The 11614-nt window shown below is 41.4% G+C and overlaps 1 protein-coding gene and 1 non-coding gene across 2 annotated transcripts; both read right to left on the reverse strand.

The window, feature by feature from the left end:
- Positions 1–118: 118 nt before the first annotated feature.
- On the reverse strand, positions 119–2289 carry LOC122398023 (soma ferritin-like). Its single transcript, XM_043397606.1, has 4 exons — positions 2085–2289; positions 1264–1573; positions 824–1048; positions 119–445 (listed from the first exon to the last, which is right to left on the reverse strand). Coding segments are annotated over exons 1-4 (723 nt in total). The 5' UTR covers positions 2087–2289; the 3' UTR covers positions 119–259.
- Positions 556–627, reverse strand: Trnaa-cgc. The gene has a single exon. It is a non-coding gene; the product is annotated as a tRNA-Ala (tRNA).
- Positions 2290–11614: the final 9325 nt, after the last annotated feature.

The following is an 11614-nucleotide window of genomic DNA, read 5'->3' on the forward strand; positions in this document are numbered from 1 at the left end:
ATGTCACAGTACCGATTCGCATTTTTTTTTTTCGTTGAATTTCGTAAAATTCGATCCGCGATATTAGATATCATACGAATAAAAATCAAGCATTTATAATTAATAGTTTTTATGACGGAAAGAATTAGCACAATGTTATGCAATACATTGTAATATTTGTCACACTCTACAATGTTACTGGCTACGAATTTAATTTGACGTTTGTGCACAATGATTTAGTTTTAACCTCATTTTAATATCACATTTCGAAAATGAGGTTTTAATCTTTAAGTTCTTTATCGAAGATGTACTCGCCAAGGCCTTTACCGACTCGTTCTAGATTTGTTATATGATCGGCGATTTCTTTTATACTATCTACTTGTTCTTGCAAGGTCTCGGTCTCCAGGAAGTCTAATAAATTCGGGTCGTTGTACTTCGATGCCAGTGCGTGTAAATTTAGAAGACTCTGAAAAATACAGAAATATTTATAAAAAAAAATGTTATTCCATTGAATTCCGTTGCATTTCGATCACAGGGCATTTATTTCGTAAATAAATAAATGGGAAAAAATAAGAATGGAGGAGCTGGGATTTGAACCCAGGACTTTCCGCATGCGAAGCAGACACTCTACCACTGAGTTACACCCCCAACTGGAAACAGTTTTATTAAAAACGCATTTAACGCAATTTTTAATTAAATCTAAAAAATATTAGAACGATTAAGTTAGTCGATTTAACATATAAAATTAAACTATTAGAGTTTCCCATCTATTGATACATTCAAAATTAATCGAAATTTGACAAAGCGATTTTTACGATTTAATTCTATTTCTGTGTACACATACCTCGTTAACTTGTTTTTCTAGCTCCAACGCTGCCACCATTGCATCTTTAGCGGAGACCCAGTCATTTTTTGGCGGGCTTTCGATGTCCGTCAGATCAATGTTCCCGCCCCTCTTATTTTGATAAGTCATAAATTTCATGGCGTGTTCCCTTTCCTCGTCGGAAGATTTTTTGAAATATTTGTGAAGACCCTCCAGCGCTACGTCGCTTCTGTCGAAATAATAAGCCTGGGGAAAAAAGCAACGTTAAGGCGGTATTCTACCGTACAACAGGTATTTTTAAATATTTTTTAATCATTTTTGTATCGTACAAGTAATTTCGTTATTTTTTTTTTTTAAATCGGATAGTATCTGTTGGCAGAAATATTTTTGCAGAAAATGAAATTGAATTTTTTAAGGTTTTAGATTTTAATATCCTCTTAAACGGTACGTTTACTACTAACCATAGACAGGTAGACATAACTGGCGTACAGTTCCAAATTGATTTGCCGGTTGAGGGCTTCCTCACATGCCTCGTGAAAGTTCTGTACAACCAGACTCATGGTGTCTTTTGTAGAAAAGTGCCTCGTATGTTGAAATGGTGTACGACAGCAGGTGTCACCGATTTTGCGATGGTACAACGTGCGGAAGAGAACTACGAGTCTGACTTGTGCTGTCGAAACATACTGCACCGAGTGTAGACGATAATCGATAGCGGTACACGCAAGCGCGGATACGCGGCATTTATCAAAAATATGAGCCCAACAGCGTAACCTTCAATGTAAAAACAAAACGCATCAACGAACTGGAGATTCGATTTCACCGAGGTTTATTTATAATTAAAACAATTTTTATTTCTCTTGGAATATAAATGAAATCATACGTGCAACAACGTGCTGCGAATATTCGACTCGATGCATTTCGAATGTGTTGTGTTTAAAGTGCAAATAGCTTTAATTGGCGCTAAATTAAAAGCATTGCTTAGTCACATGACACGTGTTTTAAATTCTTCTTTATTTACGTAATTCTCAATTATTACGGACCGAGGGAAAGAAAAATTTCATGGTGATTTAACTTGGATTGGATTTTAAATGCCCTTGAGGCATGATATAGTATGTTCTATGAGGCGATAAAGTTGGTAGTAAAGAGGGCATGTCACGAGACCAAAATTTTCATTGGTTCACTATGTCGACACGACGCTTCGGTTAGCGATGGACTGTCGGTCTGACGCATGGTGGATCAAAATTATTATCATTGCTATTTATATATGTGAATGATAACTTACATGTTAACGTGTATGTAGTCGGGATATAGCCTTTTATTTTATTATTTAATTTTGCATCGTGTACATTTCTTCGCGCGTTTTTCTGTCAATACGATAATGTTATAATCGTGTTGCTTTATTTAGTTTCACTTATCACCTCATGGAACGTTCTGCAATACGCAGTAGCGCTGGAATAGGCCTCGAGGCATGCCAGTTTGCAGTAGTGTTACCAGACGGCAAACCGGCGCCCAGAGGAGACTGCCCCACCATTTATGCGCATAATGCACACCCACGCGCATGTGAGCACCGACTCTTCGGGCAGCTTCGGGGATTCGAGGAAGAAAGCAAACGTCAAGTTTTCTTTCTCGTCTTTCCATCACTATCTCGTTCTACTTACCGGCGAGCGTCGTTTTCTACCTTGAACGAAGTCGTCTTTCTCGACAGTAGACTCTAACGCTTCTGAGGTAACGTTGCACGTTATAACAGCCATCAATAGTATATTTTTTTATTACATATGATCTAAAACTTTAGAACCGATTGTTGCAGAAGTAGATCAAGGCCGGATTAAGGCTTTGAAGGTCCTCTTGATAAGAAAAGCGAAGGCTGGCGGTATTTGTGGATATTTTTAAAAAGGGAGAGTGTTGTCTTTAAAAAGGACAGTATGTTAGAATTATGACTAAAAGAAATATCAATTAAAAGACAAAAAAATTAATGCAAAAAGAAGTTGTTAACCCATTCGAGATGAGCGTTTACCGACCGAGCTTGCCTCACAAGCAGTGGCGTATCTAGAGTTTGTGTCGCTTCGGGATGGTTCTTTAGTTTGTCCCCCTCTTCACGAATATAGCATAAAACATACATAGCATTTTTAATAGTCCATCGGCGAAGGTGAGTCAATTCTGATGATTCATAGATAAATATCAGAGAATGAAAATCTTGATAATGGGAGAATTTATTTTCATACAGACATATTCTTAGATACATTATATACACGTGGACTTGGATATATTAAACAACGACTTAGTCTGTTTCTAAAATGATAGCATTAGTATAGGAAATTTTATTTGTTCCGTTGGGATTTATGGGATACATATATAAAATTTTTACAATTATTTGCGTCAAAGATTCAGTAGCCACATTTGGCCAGAATATAGGTTTCATAGATGCTCCACGGAAGCCCCATCATAGCCGCTGTCACACGCACAAGAGTGTTATGTCTAATCTTGTGCAGTGGCCAGCAGCTGCACTGAGGTCCATTTTGGTTCCATTTTCTTCTTTTAACAGTATTACGATAGTCACATCGGCAGTCTTCTTACGAAAAATTGTTATTTTTTTTTACCCTTACACTAAGAAACCACAGTGAAACTACAAAGCAGGATTTATTAAATTTTCTCTTTAGTCCTCACATTTTGAACTTACAAGGTTTCCTTCGAACGGTTGCCCTATACGCAAACGTCCAGATAACGTTAGTATCATCAGGAATACTGTAAAACAATAAGTATCGAACGTTTTTAATTGTTACAGAATCGTGTTAGAGAAGAAGCAGAATATTAAGTCGCGAGAAATGGGTAAATTAATTCTACCGTTTGTGGTGTACGTGTATTCACCTTTGCTATAAAATATCTAGTCCATGTCGTCGCTACCCTTATCGCTGCTATTTAATTTCACTTCTGTCGCGGTAATGTTAAAGTTAAAAAAAAGTGGGATACGAAGTAGAGAAGTAGGTATAGGTGACGCGACAAATGAGTAAAGCACTGACTCTTACCGCGTGCAAGGGTGTGTGGCCTATTTTGTTCTGTGTTTGTCGTCGACGACGGTATCGCGTTGCGCGCTAAATATTTAACAATTCAATTTAATCATCCAACGGACAACCACCGGGTATTCTCTTTTTTTTTCTTTTGGTATCCCGTCAACTACAAAACAATAATCGATAGTTTTAAAATAATTCTGTTTACGTTCGAATTTGCATCGGCGTGTCTCTACCGGTTATCGTGAAGAAATAATGCGATGTACAGAGTACAGGCGAATGCATGAAAAGTACGTCCGTATCGAGATTACCTGTGGGGATCGGACATCTGGTGGTTCTATAGGTTGATAGGATAGTTCGACTAGTATATAAAATTCATTATCTTCGATCTTCCTACCCGTGCATTTCTACGATGAACTTACCGCGGTTTGTACGCATCAAAGCCTTAACTACTCTTCTATTTGCTGTCTCTCGGAAGGCACACTATGCTGACCGTTTGGAAACCGATCGAGTTCCATTTTTGAACGATCGCTTCAATGGATACCGATGCCCGAACGCGCATTGAAATTCCGTATTCTTCTTTCAATTGTTACGCGGCTCCGAATACCGCGAAAAATCGTACGTCTCGAACGTAGGTATGTTTCTGCGGTTTGTCGGTTTCATAGACGCTCCCCCTGATCACGGGTATTCGAGAACTCTGCTTTTCATGATCGAAACGTATTTCTGGCGACAAGGAGTTTGCACAGACGTGTCGGGGGTCCAGGTAGAATTCCTCCACTCACTCTGTCAATCTTTCCGTGATTTACTCGCGGTAAAATATTGAAATTTAAGTTACTCCGAGTTTCGATCTATCTATCACTGAGCGCTCCTCGTTTAGCGACGAGAAAATTGTCGAGGAAAACTTCCAAGTAATCGCACTCGATCAGTGTTCCCCTCGAGTAGTTTCGGTTTCACTACGCGATCGAAGGTAGACGCAGGTTAATAAAAAATGATCGCACTTCTGTCCATGTTCCGAGCACAACTGCCGATACCTTCTTAGTTCACCCTTGGTTATATACCAGGACACCACGTGGTCATCTAATCTATCGACCAATGACGGGGTAGGTTTAGGCCTCGTCGACCAATGAACGTTTCCCTTTAAGGCCACAAGACACGTGTTTCTTGGGAAATAAGGACACAGGCATTACGTACGAAATCGTATTTGCGTTACCGAAGTTGGACGATCGAATAGCAGACAGTACGCTTTGCTCGCTTAGCTTTTCTTCCATGAACTGGAATGTTCGTGTTTCCAGGTGATATTTGTTACTATTCGCGATGGCGCCCTATGGTATTCTTTCGGTTTCCGCCGCGGGACCGTTTCCTCTTTACGATTTTACCATTCCAGAAAATATTTCATTAATCCCAACGCTCTTGTTCTCTTTCACAGATTTTTGCTATACAGGAGAATCAGCTTGCAACGAGCAAAAAGAAGAGGCTCCATTTGCTTCCTTTTTCACTTTCGTTTCGAGATATTCGGAGCTTGCAAAATAAACGCGATGGAAATAGATTTTTGGGGTTCCGCGAATCCTTCGTTTTCTCCTATTTTCGCAGTCCCTACGTAATGTTTTCCTTGGTTACATGAACGTTCTCCATTTCGTTATATAATTTGTAGTTCATTCCATGTGACCTGGCTATTCTCGTCTGCCGGCGGTCTTTTTTGTTTGTGGTAGTGTTTAATGATATTGTGAAGAGGCGAATCCTTAAAACATATCTCGCATACATACCGACACGAAGCGGGTGTACCCCTATCGTTAAATAGCCGGATCTGCCACCGGGATGACCTAATTTTCATACTTTGCCACGAACCACCGCCGTCGCGCTAAATTCCGTATCCGTCATCCCTCGGAGAACCTTCTAATTCGTTTAGCCTCTGTTCCCGTTCCGTTTCTCTTTCGAATACTCTTATCTTCGAAAAAATTTCGCCGCAACTCTTTTGTTTCGATCTTTTCGAACAAGAAACAGGGCACAGAGCGATTGGAAAGATCGTCCGAATTCGATCGCTAATTGATTTACCGATAGATCGACGTAATCGCGGATATATAGAGTAAAGCTAACGGGGATATTATCAGCGCAGACTGTCTCCGGATTTTTGCGGCTTCCCACGAAGGAGGTCACGCGATAAAAGACACGAGATACGTAGTTTCCGGGTGAGAATCGAGCTAGCTTCATTGTCAGCGCAAGTAGATCGTAAGAGTGTAACGTGCTCTGAAGATTTTTTTTTTAGATTGCACGGAGAATGGCGGAACAGCGGGCGAAGGTGTCCGAGATGCTAAAGGCTCTAGGGGTTCTGTTCGGGAATCGGTTGGACTAAACGAAGGAAAATTTCTTTGATATCGTCGGTACGACGACCGAGGAAAACGTATCGATCGTCGGACGATCGTCCCACGGCGATTAATAATCGATTGGCGGTGGCCCGGTTCGACCCCCTCTCATAATTTGAGACTTCGACGAGGGAAGAACGACGGAGCCGGGTAGTTTTGTTGGCGAAGGAGCTCTGGTTCGTAATGAGGGTGGAATGCGAGAAGCGGATGAAGATGAGGAGCCATCGAGCCAACCTTACGCCCCTGTCGACTGTTCCGTCTGCTATAGCGGGCAACGGCGACGCGGTGCAAGAGAAACGGAACAGAGGTGGCGGGGGGTAACACTAGCCGAGTAAGCTCTGGAACACTTTTCAGGATTCATGGCTTAACACCCCCGGATCCTCAGGCTTCACGTCTGCCTGGCCCAACCTGGTACTCCTCCACTGACTACGCTCGATGCCAGCCGTTCCGTTTTTCCTCTATCTTTCCGTTGGCCGGGAACTTCATTTCGTCCACGTCCCGATCACCTCAACCAATCGCCAACACTGTTTTCCAGATACGTCGAAGAATTTTTCACCACCCTCTTGCGATAATTACGAAAACCGAATTGTAAGTTTCGCGTCCAAGGACCTAACGTATTCATGCAACGACAAGTCTATGCAGTGTTCGCAGAGGTAGCTTCCGATTCTAGTATTTTTAGTCGTTCGTGAAATCGGAAGGTACCTTTTCGTGTTGGGACTTACAGGGCACGATCGTATTCTCCGGTCTTCTTCTTCTCGTCGCATGTACGTATGGATAGTTCCCACGTCGATTGTATCGATTCCGTTGATCATATAGGTACCCACCTTAAGTTTATGTCATATTTCATATCGCAATTTTACAATGAAATAAGACAGAAACATAAGACGGCTTTCCTATGTCGTGTCCGTTCCTCCGGCGGGAGGGGTTGCTTCTTCTTGTCGATTACGATGCGGTCGCGATTATGGAGCCAAGGTGAACAGTATATACCAATTGTCGAATGGATGACAAAAGGGTATACAGTGTTCTGTCCATAGAAATATAATGCTGCTCACGCCATTGTACGAAGAATTTGTTATGCGATACAGTGCGCGGACAACGGATCGCCGCAACGTCAGATTGGTGTTATGTGTCAGAAGGGTAGAAACCAGTTGGGATTTCAAACTCAGGCTTTCTGCAAATACGTGTCGCTTATATACCTTTTTGTTTTTCGATCGTTTTAATACATCGAAAGGGCACGTTTTTTCCAAAAGCATTTTTGTAACTTGGTTCGTACTCTATTTTTTAATAATATCAAGGTGTACCAAAATTGTACAAACTACGATATACATATAATCGCGTCTATTAACAAGAAACAAACTTTATTGATAGCTTGTTGAAACAGAATCAGCGTCATTGGAGAATTAAACGTCGCGAAACAAGCTTATCGTGATTCCTAATAACGAATCTAAAGGTTGGTCATTTTAATCGCTAAGGTCTTAACAATTGGATCGAAAGAAACATATTTTCTCTTTTGGAAATGACGGCCGAATGCTGTACGTAGAAACATAGAGGGTTGCATACGTATGTACGCGCGTGATGTTGCATAAGAAGCCTTAAATCTGCTTGAGGTAAACGGGATTAATCTCATCCGCCCCACGCGAAGCCTTGTCAATCTCATTGGCGTAGAAAAATAGAGTTCTTTTGTAAATTAAAAGTTTTTTGGCTCTAACCGGGATTCCGTTCGACGTTTTTACGACTTCCAGTATGCCAAATTGTCGGAATATCGTTTACGATAATTGTTGGTTGAAAAATAACGCTCGAACAATTAACTGCTTTATGTAACGACAACATTGGAATTTTAATTACGAAATTAATTTGATTTACTTAGTTTGATTAACGTAGTTGTTTGCACATTTAAATGCCAGGACTATTGTAAGGTGTCTTACACAAGAACGTAAAATTAGGCCTACGCTCGAACAATTGGCTGCTTTATATAACGATAATAACATTGGAATTTTGATTGTGAAATTAATTTGATTTACTTGCTCGGAGGTGGGCTTTCAATATAAACAAAGAAACGTCTAACGAGTTCTATAGCGGGTCCAGAACGAAATATAATTGTTGCTGTTTAAATAATCAACGAACGCTTTGTAATAGCTTATGCATACACATCCGTCGCTCGAGTAAATATTACAAGTTGAAGTGGATATTGATAAAAAAGTGATTGGCACTCGGTAATAATAGAAAATCGTGTCTACTCAGACACGGTATCAAGATACGTTGTAGAAAAATGCCTGAATGTTTTATTAATCGCATTAGGAACAGTTTCGAGGTCAATAATGTTGTTTGATGAATTTTATATTCGATTAACTTGACGTCTCGCACAAATTTTTACAATTTTCCTCAGCTTTATAAATATTTGCAGAAAATTCTGATTGTATAAACAATTCGTCAGATTTGTGTAAATTTTTTACTGCTCAAGTATCGTACTAATCATAGAGACACGTACTAGAGTTTTAAAATAACTCTATCGTGCATTAAAAATACAGGGGGAATATACTCCTATGCTATACATATACATATATAACCGATAAGCAAAATTAATATAAGCAGACCATCGATAAAGGCCTTGTGCGATAGAATATTACACCAGTTTATTGTAATCGTTACGAAGTTTGACTAAATTTTCATTTTGTTCCAGGAATCAGAAGCGATTGAACATACCCAAATGATATTTATATATCGTATATAAATGTGGCGGCATAAATATTCCGTTCTAATTGTAAAAAATGATACTAATTACTCATTATTCTGTTTGGAGGGCCAGCGAAGCTGAGCTTCACGAGTACACGTAACAGAAGTACCCTTTATTCGCGAAAAAGGAGGGCGCGCGGAAGTATTATATTTATAGGACATGGGATTCGCAGTAGAAGAGTTCTGTGCTCGGTCAGACAAGCCAGGCAGCGCACCGGCGATGCTCTGCCCTTCGAATAACAGAACCCTTTGTAGTTCTAGCGCGAAACCACCCTACTATCTTTCTAGCTGGTTCTAGCCAACCTTACCAATGGTCACAAAACCACCTGTTTCCTTTACCAACCCTTGCGCCACGGTTACCGTTGTGCCATGCTCTTATCGACCTTCCTCGGTACTGCAGTTTGTCGCTACGTCACCGTCTACTTTCAACCCTCTGTTAACACTCTGCGATAACTTGCGTTGCATCCGATATCAATTTTTTAGCGACCGTTATCTGAATTTCCCGTAAAGTAGTTCCTAACGCAATTTACCCGTTACATTCCACGTACGCACGTCGCTTACCGTTTGTATTCAAGTCGATTTAGAAAGAACGAAAGGTCAAACGATTCCGCGGATAATTAAAAGGGACGCGTATCGGACGCGATAATCGATTAATCGCGTTCACCGCGACGCGGAATAAACGCACCCTGCGTTTCGATCTGCAATGTTGTCGATAGTGTCGCGTCGATGACGTAGGTACTTTGTGACGTCAACGAAAACTGCAAAGAGAGTAAACTATATCAGGGCAGTGAACTCGTTTCAACGAGAGCCACAAAGAGGAAGGTTGACTGTGTAGAGAAACTGGGACGTGAACGGTATGAGAGATCGAGGAATGGCGAGCAATCTTCGCGCTTTAATCATAAAAAATTTATGACACATTACCGGATCGCGGAAAATATTAATAGCGGTACATTGTCGGGAAACTGAAATGTGAAATTTTCCAAGTTGTTATAAATAGCACGAGCGAGTATATTCTAAAGGTCAATTAACACGCTTAAAGATGAAGTAGTGCTTGGTTAGCGTTTCAGGCGTCGCTATACAGAAAATTAGGAATTCGCGTATATTTTTGCTTCCCAAATTCATGCTGTCGCACTGTGTCGCGCGAGACGAGCAAAGAAAAAAAAAATAGAAAAACATCCAATTATTTTCTTTCTCGCGTTTAGAGCCGAACTTCTTTACGTCGAGTTGGGGTCGTTCATCGGGGGTGGTTCTAAAAATAGCGTCCTGTCTAATATATAGATATTCGGGTCAGTAGGAGGCGAGCCAAGGGCGGCCTGTTCAAGATTTTCAATGATGCGCGACTTTAACGGTATAAATAAAGTTACTGGACAGATTTTGGACTGGTCAAGATGTCTTTTCAAGTACAATTTTTTGCCACAGATAGACATTTCTGTGTCCAAGATAAACGATAGATTTAAGAGTCAGAGTCTTATAAATTACCCGTTTCGGAATGAAAACTGGCCGTCGGTGAAAATAATCTAAATTTATGAAAATTCTAGACTTACCTTTCGTGCATGATACGATCAATGAAAAATGCAAAGGTTCTTGCGAGCGATTCTCTCGGATTCAGGGGGCCATTGTTCGCGAAGAGATGCGGCGCGAAAAATTTAAGGCTTAGTTACGGCGTCTACGATGAGAACCGTCGTGTATCTTTTCAGCGGAAGAACTTAAGGAGATACCTAGAACATCTTGTGGGTTGACCCAGTTTGTCCCATGAACGCGTATTCCATTGACCCAAGATGGTTGCCAGGCAACAGCACACCATGGTGCCTGGACATTTTGGCGGAAACGACTGCGATCTTTGAAAAAGATCTTTACATTTGCCACCGCACAATCGATTGATCCTGACGAATGGAAATCAGGAAGAAACCAGAGATTCTCGACACTGATGAAACAATTCTAACGAATCTGCTGGTCCTTTGCAGATTCGCTGACGGGAACAAAGGGACACTGAGACACTGTTCACTGAGACGATCGGTCGGGATCGCTTTCTCCAGCGACCGGATGCAGCATTACGGCCTTGAAAGAAGATCGAAAGTGATAACTGAAATCGTAGGTTACTTAGCAGGAGATGCACACTGGTGTTTGTCATCCTCTCGCTTGCTCGTAATCAGTCTGATCCCGTCCCTTTCACTCATCCTCTTTCCCTCTCTGTTTCAGATGCGTGTCGTTGCCGTAGCACTTGGTGGGGAGAGATTGTGAATGACGCAAGTCATGGGAAATCTGGGTCACCGGGTCATGCTACTCCATCCCCTGTGAGCTCCTCTTCAATGGGGCTTTATTTATGAAACTCGATGTCACACAACCAAAGATGTACCTGCGAACGGATTCGTTGTGGGTCGCGGACAGGGGGGGGGGGGGAGGATAATCGGTAATTACGCCGGGTCCACGCACACCTTCGCCGGAGTGCTTTTCCTATCACTCGCGGCTAAAGTTTTCACTCGCGAAACGCAGACACTTTTGGGCAGGATCGCTTCGATTCGATCGAAGAATACGACTCTCCGAATTCACTTCCCCCTCATCGATGCTGACTGTATCCTGGAGTTATTCGAAACGAGCATGGATCCTTGAACGAAGGAGATCGAACGAGGTCGAAACGCCGATTAACGGACCCCCCCCCTAAAAATGTGCGAAGAATAATCGTTTGGACCGCCTTCGACGAACCTAACGAAGAA

This window comes from Colletes gigas, unplaced genomic scaffold (assembly GCF_013123115.1).
Source record: "Colletes gigas isolate AHSC1104 unplaced genomic scaffold, ASM1312311v1 Colletes_gigas_Sc00010, whole genome shotgun sequence".
Taxonomy (NCBI): Eukaryota; Metazoa; Arthropoda; class Insecta; order Hymenoptera; family Colletidae; genus Colletes; species Colletes gigas.

Bases quoted from the DNA above. Each gene is read 5' to 3' on its own strand.
- LOC122398023 (XM_043397606.1), bottom strand. The intron at 1,049-1,263 runs GTTAGTAGTAAA...TTTTTTCCCCAG, and splicing joins GTTATGTCTACCTGTCTATG to GCTTATTATTTCGACAGAAG. The intron at 446-823 runs GTATGTGTACAC...TGTATTTTTCAG, and splicing joins TAGAAAAACAAGTTAACGAG to AGTCTTCTAAATTTACACGC.